The following is a 15476-nucleotide window of genomic DNA, read 5'->3' as shown; positions in this document are numbered from 1 at the left end:
AAATATAACCAATATATTTTATGATGGGTGTAATCTGACAAATTCAAAAATATATCATATTAATTAATAATACTCCACAGCTCAAACATACTTCATGAGTTATCAATGCTCTCTATTAAGTTACAGCCAAATACGTTTTAAGACAATATAGAGGCAAATGTATGGGTTATCAGAATGATATATATGCAAGGTAATGATGCTTTTCCAGGTTTTATAATATTAAATGGATTGAAATTGCACAGAATAAAATGATGTAGGTTGCTAGAATCTCCCCAAGGCTGACAGTATCTCAAAAGCCAATTATCAACTGCACTCAAGAAAAAAAGGTCTACAATCAGATTATAAAGTCCAGTGCTGATTTACAACTGACAACTGACATTTTTAAAAACTTTTTTATGAAATGAGTTGGCTTTTGTCCTGCCACACAGACGGTCTGACCTTTGGAGCTTCAGCAGGGCTTTTGCAACTTGGATGGGCTGGACTGGCTGAGGTATAAAAGACAGGTGCAGACACTGTGGAATCAGTCTTGACTCAAAGAAGACTCGCAAAACGAAGGAACAGAGCTTCATCGAACCCATCATGGGGGACACAAAGCTCTGTCTTTTGCTGCTTCTGTGCACCTTTGCCTTTGCCCGTAAGTACCTGGCTTCATGTATTAAACTGAGGAAGTCTGCTACAGCGGGCGACTTCTGACACGTTTGACATGTTTTATTTCAAATATTTCTGGTCGGTGTGGGTGATAGCTATAATGGTTATGTGAATGAAGATATGTTTTTGTTCTATTAGATAAACTGTCTGTCTAACATGTCTGTCTAATTCATTTTCAGTATTTTCAAATATTTCAAGTATTACTCAAATTATGCCATCTGAGATGTTTGAATGAATGATTCAATTAATCAACAGTTGCTTGAGATACTTAATTTGTCTTATTTTTATTTTTGCCTCTCTTTAGAAGAGGATGTTGAGAGTGCTGAAGAAGAATCACCACCGTGCTTGTGTAAGTGTCCTTTGAACAAAATGTTGACTCTCACTCTTACTTGGAGAGGGCTTGCTTGCTTGATTCAATACTTTGTCACAGACTATGATGGCTACAAAGCAGAAAAAATATACGGAGAGAAAAGACATTTTGGATAAAAATGTACAATTGCATGTAGAAAGCAAACTTATGAGAATAATTTAGGTTTTAGAGTTTGGAATAGGCCTATAACAAACATTTTTAAGAAAACTGCACATCAGAGCATGGAGGATAATTATATAAATTATGTTACAATGTTATTTAAAAAGATTATTTGTCAAAAATGTGCACTAATCTTTTTTCACACTAGACAAGTTTAAGCTTGTAATTCAAACAGATTTGTATGAAGACAGTGGAATCAGCCAGGAAAAATTACTGTTATGTGTCAGGTATTGCGACATAGGACCGAAAAAAAGGTCATGCTACAGTAAATAGATAGTATAAAAAAGAACCTTAGTGTAACATTCATTGTTTTCTCTTCAGTGGCAAAAAGGTTTAAAAGCTTTAGGAACTATGTGTACCAGTATGAAACCGAAGCCCTCAATGGAGTGAGTGGAACGTCAAACCACAGGAACGGCGCCAAAGCAACTTGTAAGGTAAGTATGATGCCTCACTCTGGGCCCTATAGGTGAACATAAAGAAATATTAATGTCACATAAAGCAATGCTTATCTAGCTGCAGTTAGCATCTCTAGCGAGCATTTCTCTAACTCCTTCTCTTTCTACGACAGGTCGAGATCGATGTGCCTCAGACATGTAGCTACATCGTGCGCACCCTGGAGTGCACACTGAGCGAGGTGTCTGACATCGACCCAGAGGGGCTGCCTGTATATGGATCTGCTGCTGGAGCTGATGCCTTCCAGGCTGCCATGGCAAAGTACGTACAGTTTTCAGCACTCAAAGGCCCATTGCTTCTCATTAGCACATAATCCATCTGCCCATATGCTCAAAGCAAACAAAATGTCAAAATAATGATGGGAAAATACTGTCTGTTGTGTGTTGAGTGTGGAACTCTAATGATCTCTTCTCATGGACTAGGAACTCACTGAAGTTGACTGTGGAGGGGGAATCCCACGTCAGCCTGTTCCCTGAAGAGGATGAGCCCATCAACATCCTGAATATCAAGAGAGGAATCATCTCTGCCCTCTTGGTGCCTGTGTTAGAGGAGGATAACAACAAAAATATGGTAAGGATGCATGTAAAATGACAATACCAAGAGCAAATAACAATTCAATCTCATTACAAGAATTGTTCCATGCCAGTGTTTTGCATTTCTAATTTGTGTCTTCAAACTCAACCAAGTTATTAGTACTCTACTAGTTGTCACAACTGTGAATATGAGGCCTTCAGAGTCAATGTTAATCAGCCAATACCAGGACAGTAACCAGGTGGTGAGAACTATATGTGTATTTAATATGTAGGTATGATGTTTCTTTGGAGTTTGCTGACTATTTTGCCCCCTTCCTTCAGGCCACTCTGCACGGTATCTGCAAGACTGACCTTGCTGTCAACACCAGGGAGGACATTGCTACCGATGTCACTGTCACAAGAGACCTGTCCCGTTGTGATGCTTTCACTCCCAAGAAAGACATTGCCAGCCCCCTGGCACTCATCTCTGGCCTGGTAAGACTGCCAGCCTAAAGGGAACTTGAAGAGCAGATCCCCAGGAAATTAATTCACACATGGCCACATATACTTTACATTCATCAGCATATTCAGTCAATATTTACCGAAATGGTTCATATTACAGCTGTACTTACTATGTAGACATGGTAATAAAATGGTTTATAAAACAGCTATTTAAAATCCCATAGCCAATATTTTGACATTATATAATGTTAAAAATTCTGAGTCTGTGACTCCTTGTCCATAGCACATTCCACTCTCCAAACTGATCAGCAGCACCCAGACCTGCAACTACAAATTTGACAATGAGAAGAAGCACATGACTGAAGGAACCTGCACTGAGAAACACATCTTGCTGCCTTTCTCTCACCGGTTAGTCCCCCGCCCCAGAAGTTACCTTGTTGTACACAAATGTAGGTGGGAAACAGGACACAAAGTAAAAACATTAAATGTTCTTTATTATTTAAAATGTATTTAATGGGAGTCAGTCCACACAATAAAATTGTTTGTCCAAATCCCACAGAGGCACAGTCCCTCTGAGCATTTACATCATTCATATTTACATTAAGCAGTCCAGTTACAAGCAAATCATCACTTTGTTACAATACATCCTGCTCATTTCCAAATAAGGTGAATAAGGTTAGTTTTACTTCTTCTGTGAAAGATTGTTACAAATGTCTCTGCTCTTTTGCTCTTAAAGTGTAACTGCATATAGGTTTCTGGCTATTATCAGTGCCATATTCTCACCAGTTATCTTCTGTTCTTTCTACTCAGAGAGCAGAGTGGAGTTTTAACCATGGTCAAACAGACCTTGGCCCTGCAGGAGACAAGCAAGATCAATGATAGAGTATTTGACCACAGTAAGTACTTTCCCTTCACATACACGACTTCATGATTCATGATTGTGATGAATTCTGAATGAAGGCATGACATAGTAGAGATCCACTTATCTAGACTATGTATGGAGTGGTTTTATTTCCAGACAACTTCTCCAAAGCAACAGCAAGAGTATACTCTTTTATTATATCTGTATAACACAGCCCTTTGTTTATCTTTGTGCAGATGAGGCTAACCTGAAGGCCCTGCCTATGGAGGCTGTTGAAGATAAATCCCCTGCTCAAACTAAGGATGTTATTCTGGCCACTCTGAGGGAACTAAGCACCCTGTCTCAGACAAGCCAGGGTAACCGGCGGGCACACCTGTTCCAGAAGCTGGTGACTGAGATCCGAGGGCTGAAGAGTGAAGCCCTGAGCCCAGCTGTCCCAGAGATGGTAGAGGTGTCTGGACTCCTGACTTGGCAGGCTTTGGCCCAGTGTGGAACACCCGAATGCAGCAGTGCCATCCTACAGATCCTGCTTACCATGGATAAAACTGCTCCGGAGGTTGATGCTGCCGTTTATGCTATGGGGCTCCTGCCCAACCCCACCAACCACTTGGTCCAAGACATGTTGAGCATGGCCCAGTACAAACAGAGCAAGCCTATTCTATATGGCCTTAGCAACATTGTTCGGAGGTAAGTGCAATTTCCCTCTCAAATCAAGTAATGCTCTCTATTATAAGAAGATTGTTGAAGATGTTTGCCTGGGAATAATCACGAATAAGACTGTCAAATTGTGGACCAGTCTGCAGAGGAGTGACTCTTCCTTGTTATTTGTCTTCCCTTCCTAATTCACCTCCAGAGTTTACAAGATTGAGGGCAAGGTCACCCCTGAGATCACTGCAGTATCTGAGTACATGGCCTCCCTGCTGGGTGATTGCTCTGGTGACAAAGATCAGACCTTCTTGACCCTGAGGGTATGTCTCTTAACTGTCAATGAGGAGGATAATGTATTTGACAATTCAATTTCTTTTTCTGAGATCTCTGTGAAGCTGCAAATTTGCATCTTTCTTTTTCCAGGTTATTGGTAACATGGGAGAGGCAATGGAGGCTGCTAACCCTGCTCTGAAGTCTGCCTTGCTGCACTGTATGACAGAGCCTGCCGCCACGTCAACTGTCCAACAAGCTGCCATCCAGGCCTTCAGAAAGCTGACCGTCACTGAGGAGGTAACTGAAGTACCATCATCCTATTGTACTCAAAATATGATCTGACTGTACACATTGGGTATTTAACAGATTTGCTTAGGGTGACTAACATAGTACAGATGCCCCCGTACTTAGTTAGAAATTAAGCTGTACCTTGGAATGAAATAGAACAAGTCTTACTGTAGTGCTATTCCTAGATCATTACTGCAACTCCATACTGCTTCAAAGATACAGTGTAAAGGGAAACATGACTGCACAGTGGATTGAACAATGCCTATCCCTCCAGGCTCGTGGTGTACTCCTGCAGACTGTGCTGGATGGGGAAAGCCCCATTCAGAAACGTGTGGCTGCCTACCTGGTGCTGATGAAGAACCCTGAGCCTTCTGACTTGGCTGAGGTGATAAGCGCTCTGCTAAAAGAGGAGGATCCACAGGCCAAGAACTTTGTTGCATCCCACCTGGCCAACATTCTCAGTTCCACAGACCCTGCATCTGCCCCGTAAGTAGAAACTTCATACCTCGATCAGAACACCAAAAGTCTACATAGTTTTCATCGTGACCTCAAGACCGTGTTCTTCACACAATTCTCCCGACAGGATGAAAGACAAGATTGCAGAGGCTCTTCATGGAAATGAGGTGCCAGCTGTCAGGGAATTCAGCAAGATCTCCCGAAACTACAAGATGAGTAACAACCTGGAAGGAAATGTGATCTTTGACTCCACTGGCTACCTCCCTAAAGAAATCATGCTGGAGACTACACTGAAGGCTTTTGGATACGAACTTGATGTGTTGGAGGTATAGATCATATCAACACATTTGATCAGTGCAGAACAATCAACCTGGCAAAAATCATTTCAGAGCGAAATATAATAATCTATTTTCAGTAAACTATTTGAATTCAAGAAACTATGTGATCTCTTCTCTTATTTAAGGTTGGATTGGATGGAAAAGGATTAGAACCAACCTTTGAGGCCCTATTTGGACATGATGGATTCTTCCCTGACACCTTGTCAAAGGCCATTTACTGGGCTGGAGGCAAGATGCCAGCCTCAGTGAGCACACTTTTACAGAAGATGATTCCACCTGAGAATGGGAGAATGAGGAGACAGGTATTTTGTGCAGCCATTCTCTGTTGGTCTCAGCTGAGGCTTTAAGATAGAATGTAAGGTTCATACATCTTATGGGAGGCATCTTTGTTCAATTTAAAAACATTTTCAAATGATTATTTTGCTATGCCTTCCCTGCAGGTGCCTCAGAACATCCTGAGAGAAATAAGTCACAATGTCAACAAACTGATGAGCGAACTTAAGACCCAGCAGTCTCCCGATGCCCTGGTTTATCTGAAACTCTTGGGATCTGAGCTTGGATTCATCAAGACTTCAGAAATGGAAGAGATGGCGTACTCTGCTGCCCTGTTAGCTGATAATCTTCTCAAGATGTTTCCTACTGATGTATGTATGGTATTTCACAGAAAACCTGTAAAAACACTATGAAATTCAGATGTAACATAAATACATTTACACATGAAATTGTTTATATAGCAAGGAGGCAAACTAAAATGTGTCAGTAACTGTTAATATTCATATTTTGTCACCCATACTTCAACATGATACATAACTGTAGAAATCAGATTACAATTATACAATTTAATTTATTTTCATTTCTCTTTTTCAGATCATGAAGCTTCTTTCCAGCACTGAAAATGAGTTATTTGTTCACTACATGTTCATGGACAATGAGTTCTTCCTGCCAACTGGGTCTGGTATGCCTCTGAAAGTCTCTCTTTCTGGTACCTTTGCCCCTGGAGTCAAAGGCGGACTGCACCTAACCCCTGGGCTGGTAAGTATCATAGTTGTGTTCCACAATCCATTATAATGAAGATATTACCAATGTAGATACATGGAATGCTATTCTTTTAAACAACATGCCATTAACTCTGCCCTCAATTTATCTACACCAGGACATTGCTTTCATGCCTTCCATTGGTGTGGAATTTGTGACAGAGATGGGTGTTCACATTCCTGAGCTTCTCATCTCCAGTATTGCCATGCACACCAACATCTACCATGAGAGTGCCCTCAATGCCAAGGTTGCCATAAGCAACAGCCAGTTCAAGATTACTGTCCCAGCTCCTCAGGGTACCTCCCGTCTCTTTGAAATTAGGTAGGACTCAATCATTACTGAGGTTACAATTTTTGTTACTGACAATTCTCTTTTGAGTTTCTCTTGTGTTGAAATAAAATAACCCCTGTCCTTTTCCAATTACAGCAACAGACTGCTGTCAGTGACCACCACCAAGTCCAAGAGCCCGTCACCGATATCAGAGGACAGAACTGACTTAGTGAAGTGCATCCCAGTCTTACCTGGCATGAAGTCCTGTATCACCCTAAAATACCCTGGCTCGACTGATGCTGCTCCCTATTTCCCACTCACTGGAGATTCTGAGTAAGTGTTACATTTCTGCAGTGTGTATTATCATCTTATTTACATAGTTTCATTATTTTAAAAAGAATGTGCTGCTACTTTTAAACTTTTAACAGAAAACAGAAAAGTGAAATGTCCTTTTCAATTGATTTAAAACATTTCTAAACAAGAAACTAGAAGAGGCAGGCATAATGTAGATAGATATTTATGCAGATAGATATTTGGCTACTAAAAATCTGATCTCCTTATCCATGTTAACACTGCAAAACATTAACCAGCAGAACAATGATGTGTTCCTATTGCACAATTTTATTGTATTTTTACATTACTCTTACATTTTGGCATGCCCCACAGACTCTTATATAACCATGATGTCCATTTGGAATGGTGTAATTATTACTGGTAAAATTACAAGTAGGGACATTCACATATTCATATAATGAGCTACTTTTCACTACTTTTCCTTTTTTTTTAAGTGTATCGCAATATTAACAATATTAACATGGTATACTAGGAGCAAAACTGTACAAAATCCTTCAGCACTTGGCAACATAATATGTTTTTTGCTTTTGGAATGAGAATACAATTTGGAAAGGTCATAGTATTTGCTTTATTTGGTGTTTAATGTATGATATAACTAAATTGCAGATTGATTTCATACTTTGATAGCAGAATCTGTAAAAATCTATGCATAAAAACATTTTAAAAACTTGGTTACTTTTTCCTAGGGTTGCTGTGGAGATTGAGCCCACTGGTCAGGTGACTGAATACACTGCCACCATTGCCTATGAACACCTAATGGAGGGAGAGGTTCCAGAAAAGGTGGATGCCCTGAAGATTACACTCATGGCAGAGGGTAAGTCATTGAAAGGGTACTGATTTTCAGAATGTATTTGCATTAACATACTGCATATTTTTTGTTACTAGCAGTAACAGACTTCCATTTTTCTTGGTCGCAGGTGCAGAGCCCACGGAAGCTACAGCAGTTATGAAGTACAACAGGAACACAAATGTTCTCACCACTGATGTCCAAATTCCTGATTGTGACATAGAGGCTGGAATCAGACTTGGCATCACTGATGATAGTGCCAATGGAAAGGGGATCATGATTGACATCACCCACAAGAACATCCCTCAGGTTTCTCTGATTGGTCATGCAAAGTAAGCTAACCCTGTTCCCCTCAATCCCTTCTTTTTGTACAATCTTGTATTAGAATGCAGTTTGTCTGACATGAGCTGTAGCCATGCTCAGTCATTTTTTTCCTTCCTACAGACTTGAGGCAATGAAGGATGGTATGCTGCAGGTCCAGCTGGCCATACCCTCACTCAAGACCGATGCTACTGTCACTGCTGCCCTGAAGAGAGCTGAGGACCTAATTCTGGAGATCGAGAGCATCATCAACATCCCTGAGACTTCCTCACTGCAGAAAGTCATTGTCAGATATGGTATATCCCTCTGCTATTTTTCACAATGTTATTTACAAACATCAGGATTTTGTAAGGATACTACAATTTTGAGTAATCAGTTTGTGAATTGAAACAATTATTGGAGAGCAACTGCGTAAGATTAAATTAGAATTCTTGTAACCTGCGATATAGCCATGAAAACGTGGTTCTTAAATATTTTTCAAATGACTTAAGTATGGGAATGCATTTCAATTACAGATGAAAACAGGATTGAGGTTGAGCTGAAGTCTGACATGAGCTCTGAGGTCCATAAGCTTTTCCAGAATGTAGATGAATACCAGAAGATCGTCCAGGACATTCTGGACATGACAGTGACACATACTGACATGACAGTGCGCAATATTGTGTCTAAATCAATTGAGGTACTAAGAAAAAACAATATTTCTTTATCTTGCAAAGGTGTCTAATTTGTGTAATTTATATATTTGTATTTTGAGTAAAAATTCAGTAAACTGCAGTACCCCGACCTTACAAGTCATATATTTCTCCAGGCAACCAATATCTGGCTGGAAAGTGCTTTTGCTGATGCCCCTGCTCCCTCCGTTGAGAGTCTGGGACAAATCCTAGGATTACACCTGCCTGAGAAACTGTACCTGAAATCGTAAGTGGCCTTTAAATGCGAGAGCATTTCTTTGCTTTGATGCAAGCATGCCACAATGGTAGTGTGTAACGTATCACAAATGACTGCATATGTGCACTCTATACGCCTCTTTTATTTTTATTCAGTTTTATTCAACAGCAAAAACTATACTCTCAATTCATGTTTAAAAACTAAATTTAACCAACAATTTAACTGTTTCCAACAGTGAAGGTGCAGTCAAATACCAATTCAATGGCAATCACATCACAGTCACTATTCCTGTGCCTCTGGGTGGAAAGTCATCAGAGGATTTGAATATCCCCGCCACCCTGACCACTCCAAACCTGCCTGTGCCCCTGACTGGCCTGATGATCGCATCCACGGAGGTCAGCATCCCCAGCTTCATCATACCCCCCAGCTATGAGCTCTCATTCCCCCTCCTTGGAATTGCTGAAGTATCCGCCAAAGTGAACAGCAATTTCTACAACTGGGAGGGCCTGGTTTCAGTTGATGCTCCTGCTCGTACTGCCAAATACAATGCTGTGGGTGACTGTCCTGTGGAAATTCTATCTTACACAATTGATGGTAAACATTTTATTTTATTTACCTTTATTCTTTGGTATGCAGATGTTGTAATGAAGGTGTTTGTTGAAGAATAATATTGCAATGCCTTGTGCCTCTCATGACACATTTGTTTTTGGAAAAAAAAATATTTCAGCTTCCAAAAAGTAGCCAGTTAACCTAAAATGTATGTAAAATGAGCTAACCATGTTAATAATCTCCCATATAATTGCAATGTCTAAAATTAAGATTGAGGAGATTATTCTGACTAATCTACATAAACACATATTTATTTTTTATTAGGCACTGGAGCACTCACCACAACACCTGAAGAAGCCTTGAAGGCCATCATCAGCAGTTCTCTGAGCCACAAGTTTGTAGATGTCAATGTCAGTCTTGAGGGCATTGGAAGCATCACTGACAAAGTAAACATAAAAACTACTAACAAGATAGAAGCTTCAAGCCCTCTGGGTCTGCAGACATCACTTGACTACACTGCCCATTCTGAATTTACTCCTGAAGAGCTTTCTGGTGAAGGACATCTGGATGGAATTGTCAGAATAGGTTCTGTGAATGCAAAAGCTTCCTCCTCGCAGTCATTCATGATCAACCCCTTCAGCAGAGAGCTGAAAGGAGAGTCAACATTCAAGTTAGACTCACCCCTCCTCCAGACCCAGAACACAATAAAGGGTGTGTTTGCCAGTAGCAGTGGCCTGGAAGTGAACACTGAAGGCTCCCTTGTTTTTGGTGTAAGTCATGGTTCCCATAAGGCCTTCTTAACTATTGGTGGTGGTAACCTGGCAACAAGTGGCACCACCACCCTACAGAGTGGCCCCTTGGCATTAGAGAATGTCTTCAATGGGGGAATCGATGCCACTGGTACCACACTCTCAGTTATATCCAAGGGATCAATGCTGGACATGAAGATTGAAAATACAAACTCTCTGGCTCTTACTCTTTCAACATTAGCCTTCCGCTCACAGACGGACAGCTTTGTCAGTGACAGCAACTCGTATAAACATGACATCATAGTTGACATTAAGCCCTACTTAGCTTCTGTTAATGTGAACAATGAACTCAGACTCTTGGACATCAGCTTGAACAATGAAGGTGTACTAAAACTCCAACCTTACAAGATTGACTTAACTGGAAGCTTGAAGGGGAATTTCGGAAATGAGGAGCTCAGACATACCTATGAAATTAATTATGCTGACCTTACTGCAACAATGAAATGTAGCACAAATGGCAAGATACTGGGAGCTCATCTGATCCACAACACTGACTTTGAGGTTGCTGGATTCACCTCCAAATTGAACAGTGAGGCTCGCTTTAACTCTCAGATTCTCCGTGTTGACAATACTGTCCGTGCACTTGTTGTACCTTTTAGCATTAGTGTTGACTCCATTTTCAATGCTGATGGTGATATGACCTTGTTTGGAAAGCATACTGGTCAGCTATATAGCAAACTGCTCTTGAAGGCAGAGCCCTTGGCTGCAGTCTTTTCACATGACTGCCGAGCTTCCACCACACATCAACTGGACATTGAAGCTTCTGTTGAGACACACTTTGACAACAAGATTGACAGTCTCCTGACCCCTCAGGAGCAGAAGGGAACATGGAGGATGAAATCCAAGCTGAACAAGCATGAATACACCCAGGAAATTGACATTTACAACCAACCTGAGAGGATCGGAGTGGAGTTGTCAGGAACAGTCCTCACAGACTTTCTGAGCCATCCTGAGATCCAAGAATTTAGCATCTCCAATTCCCTGAAGTATGACAAGAGCAGCGACAGCAATGTCCTTGAGCTGTCATTATTTGAGACCTTGCCTGCCATATTGGAACAGATGAAAGCATCCTTTGTTCATGCTCTAGAATCCTTGCAACAGTACATCAACAGAGATGAAATCCGAGCAAGGCTTGAAAATCTGCCTCAGGCTGTGAGTGACTTTGTTAGAGAGCAGGATCTGGAGAACAAGGTCATTGCAGTAAAGGAGAAAATTATTGCCCTACTGCAGGAGAATGCTGTCACTGTGGAAGACTTGGAGGCTTATCTAGAGAGCATGAAGAATGCCATTGAATCCATCCTGGATAATGTGGCAGCCAGACTTAAGAGCATAGTAGAAAGTGAAGCCTGGTCTGATAACTTCACAGACATTATTATGCGCATTGGAAATGCACTGAAGGAAATTGATGATCAGTATGAGATCACTGCAACTATTCTTAGCATCGTAACTGCTGTTGAGGATATCATTGGGCAGGCCGATTTGGAGAAACTCAAGGACAGTAGCATTGCTTGGTTGCAGGAATATGAAATCAAAGTTAAGCTTCAGGAGAGAGTAAGCGAACTGAAGCAGGCGATTGAAAGCTTTGACTTGGCAGCATTCATCCAAGATCTGAAAAACTTTGTCTCCTCCTTCAATGTTGGAGGGTACATTGAAAAGCTTGTTGCACAAATGCCAACAGAAATACTGATCAAAACAGTTGACTCCATCAAAGGCATTATCATTCGCATTCTTAACGAATTACAAATCACCGACCAAATCAATGCTGCCTACACAAAAGTCAGAGAAATAATGGCTAATTATGAAGTTGACAAGAAAATCGAACCACTCTTGGAAAAGGTTGTAGAACTACTGAAGCAATTCAAAATTGAAGACACAATTCTGGCAGTAATTAACAATGTAAAATCCATTGATCTGCCAGTGTTGTCTGACAAAGCATTGCAGCTACTGGATGATGCAGTGAACCAATTGAAAACATCTGAATTCAAGCAAATAATTGACCTGCTCAGTGAATACATTGACATCATTGTCAAGAAATTGAAGTCATTTGATTACAATGCCTTTGTTGATGACGTAAACCCAAAAATCAGTGAAGTCACAAGTTTTGTGAATGAGCAGATTCAAGCATATGAGATCCCACAGAAAACTGAAGCTGTTAGGGAATTTGTCATATGGATTCAGTCATCTCTACTTGACATCCAGAGTTCCCTTCCAGAGAATGGTCTTCCTGAAATCAGCCTCCCTGTCATCACAATTCCAAAACTCAGTCTGGAGAACTTTGATATCACAGCCCTTCAGATCCCTGAGTTCACATTGCCCCCAATCCCCAGTGAGATAACAGTCCCTGCTTTTGGTAAACTATATGGAGAGATGAGATTCAAGTTTCCACACTACAGTTTCAGGGCCGCTACTGAGCTCCACAACTCCACAACCAACCCAGCGACTCCACAGATAACAGCTTACCTCTCATCACAGGCAACATCAACTGTGGATATTCTTAACTATGTCCTGGATGTCACTACACGTGTTGGCTTCCCAAAACTGAGTCGCGTTGTTGTTGCTGAGACAATTAAATTCACCCACTCTGCTGCATCAGTTGAGCACCAGGGTTCGGTCACCATCTATGGTCTCTCAGCTCAAGCATCAGCCAAGACTACTGCCAAAGCGACAACTGCAATATATACTGCAGAACTGGCCAACAATGCATTCTTTGCCTTGGAAAGTGGATTCTCTGCTTCTCTGGAAACCAGCTACAACCATCTTGCTAACCTCCCATATTTTGGCATGTCAAGTGAAGCCACTATAACCCAGAAGGCAGGTAGTCGTTTGGAAGGTGGCGCCATGCATTTGGCCATTGAAACCACCGGAAATGGGAAGTTTACCATGCCAGAGGACACTGATGAAATGACCCACACGAGTAACCTGGACTTCACCATCAGTATCAACTCTGCTAAGCTGACCTTTACAGGAAACACAGATAGCAAAAACCTAAAAATGAGACAAACTCTAAATGCTGATGGCATTTTATTTGGGGACATCACTCTTAACGGCCGTGCTGAGACAGAAGCTCCCTTCATTAAGAGCAGCCTTGCAGTTGTGAGTGGAAAGGTTGACATGGGGGACCTGAAAATTGAACTGAAAGGTTCTCATGACACCGAGCTTGATGGGGAAGTAAGTGGAACAATTTCTAACTCAGTCAACCTTCTAGCTAATCCCTCTGAAATTATTTTTGATTTACAGAACAAGGGAAATGCTAAGGCTACTCTCCCCTTTTCATTGAGTGGAAAGGTTGATCTGCAGAACGATTATGCCATTACTGTCAATGCAGATGTGCAACAGATTAACTGGGTGGCTTTGTCTCGATTCAACCAGTACAAATACTTCCACAATCTTACAATGGACAACAATAATAAGGAAACTTCCATTTTTGCAACAGTGAATGGTGAGGCTAATCTAAACATTTTGACCTTCCCAGTGGACATTCCTGAGGTAACTGTTCCATTTATTGGTGTGCGAACCCCAGCTCTCCATGAAGTATCTCTGTGGGAAAACACTGGTCTGAAGACCCTGTTGACCACCACTGAACAGACAATTGACATTAATCTCAAGCTTCAGTATGAGAAGAGCCCAGACATGATTTCTATTGGCATTGATTCTATCACAATCCCATCCTTAGGCAACCTGATATTTGATATTGGACTAAAGTCTCCTGTGATCTCTCTGAATGCCAATGCAGCCTTACAAAACCAGGAAGATATCACTGCCCGATTTGAAGTTTCCTCAACCTCTCTATTTGACATTCTTAAAGGTAAACTTGATGGAACCACTAGCTTGTCTAGGAAGAAGAGGGGCATCAAAGTTGCCACAGCTTTGTCCTTGGAGCACGATAATATTCAGGGAACCCATGATAGCACCATCAATCTTAGCAGGAGAGCTATGGAGGCTTCTCTGGCAACTGTGGCGAAAGTTTCCTTCCAATTTCTGAACCTGGAAATCAACCAAGAACTAATTGGAAGCACTAAGGCTAAGACTAACGTGGACTCTAAGACAAAGCTGAAGTACAGCTTTAACCTTCCACTGATTGATGCTCAAGGCAAAGGAGATATTGAACAGAACCTGGCCCTGGAGGGACTTTCTGGTCACTTATCTACTAAAGGAAAGATTGAGGGAACCATCCTGGCAAGTGGTAATTTTGCTGGAGCTCTGAATAATGAGGCTAATATGTATTTGGATGCCAATGGCCTGCACTCTACTCTGAAGACTGATGCCAACTCCAATGGTAACTCTGGGGAGACTAACATCTGGAGTATGGACATGAAGGAGGACCTGACCCTTGACGCATCTCTAAGCCATGTGAATGCTACATTGGAATTGATCTGCAACAACGAAGCTAATGTGGAATCATTAAACACCAAGGGGAAGCATGTTGCTAAAGGAACATTTGAGTTCATTCCTCTGGTAACACTGACTGCAAATTTGGATATTGACATGTCACAGCCAAGCAGCCTGGGAGAGGCTAGCATTCTTCAGAATGTTGCCCTTGAAATTACTACAGAGAAGCAGAAGCTCAGCCTGAAAGGCAAAGAACAACTTGTATCTGTTCTGCACACATACGATTTGCTGCTGTCCAATGATCTGGCAGAAATTCGAATGGAGGTCAGTGAATCCATTGACGGTCATGCTGCAATCCTGAAAGCTATCACGCTTCCCATCTACCAGAAAAGCCTTTGGGATGTGCTGAAATTTGACAAGGCCACCAGTGAAGAAGAACTGCAGTCTGTCAATGGCGCAGTCATTGCAGTGTGCAGCAAGAACCAGGATGGATACATACCTGCTGCTCTGTCCACCACTGTGAAGGTCTCCTCTCCCATTTACAGCACAACACTGACAGCAAGCCTGACAAACAGTGCACCTGCTTACATTGCTTCACTTAAGTCCTCTTGCACTTCTACTTTGGCTTTCCTGGCATATGATCTTGATGGTAAGTTCTGACCTTC

The 15476-nt window shown here is 41.5% G+C and overlaps 1 protein-coding gene across 1 annotated transcript in view; it reads left to right on the top strand.

Moving 5' to 3' along the window:
• The first annotated feature begins 579 nt into the window (after positions 1 to 579).
• LOC133128817 (apolipoprotein B-100-like) overlaps positions 580 to 15476 on the top strand; it is a 32292-nt gene continuing 17395 nt past the window's right edge. Inside the window, exons 1-25 of the mRNA XM_061242625.1 lie at positions 580 to 634; positions 953 to 997; positions 1499 to 1611; positions 1746 to 1891; positions 2053 to 2200; positions 2485 to 2637; positions 2888 to 3012; positions 3415 to 3500; positions 3703 to 4153; positions 4320 to 4434; positions 4538 to 4684; positions 4950 to 5161; positions 5259 to 5457; positions 5595 to 5771; positions 5910 to 6113; positions 6337 to 6501; positions 6623 to 6825; positions 6931 to 7107; positions 7815 to 7942; positions 8046 to 8247; positions 8360 to 8532; positions 8752 to 8915; positions 9045 to 9154; positions 9360 to 9718; positions 9998 to 15460. Of these exons, the coding sequence (XP_061098609.1) occupies positions 580 to 634; positions 953 to 997; positions 1499 to 1611; positions 1746 to 1891; positions 2053 to 2200; positions 2485 to 2637; positions 2888 to 3012; positions 3415 to 3500; positions 3703 to 4153; positions 4320 to 4434; positions 4538 to 4684; positions 4950 to 5161; positions 5259 to 5457; positions 5595 to 5771; positions 5910 to 6113; positions 6337 to 6501; positions 6623 to 6825; positions 6931 to 7107; positions 7815 to 7942; positions 8046 to 8247; positions 8360 to 8532; positions 8752 to 8915; positions 9045 to 9154; positions 9360 to 9718; positions 9998 to 15460 (9520 nt within the window). The remainder of the gene's footprint in view (positions 635 to 952; positions 998 to 1498; positions 1612 to 1745; positions 1892 to 2052; positions 2201 to 2484; positions 2638 to 2887; positions 3013 to 3414; positions 3501 to 3702; positions 4154 to 4319; positions 4435 to 4537; positions 4685 to 4949; positions 5162 to 5258; positions 5458 to 5594; positions 5772 to 5909; positions 6114 to 6336; positions 6502 to 6622; positions 6826 to 6930; positions 7108 to 7814; positions 7943 to 8045; positions 8248 to 8359; positions 8533 to 8751; positions 8916 to 9044; positions 9155 to 9359; positions 9719 to 9997; positions 15461 to 15476) is intronic.

The sequence above is a fragment of the Conger conger genome, chromosome 5 (genome assembly GCF_963514075.1).
Source record: "Conger conger chromosome 5, fConCon1.1, whole genome shotgun sequence".
NCBI lineage: Eukaryota > Metazoa > Chordata > Actinopteri > Anguilliformes > Congridae > Conger > Conger conger.
Note: the sequence above shows the minus strand (reverse complement) of the source record. Positions and strands in the feature narration are given on the sequence as shown.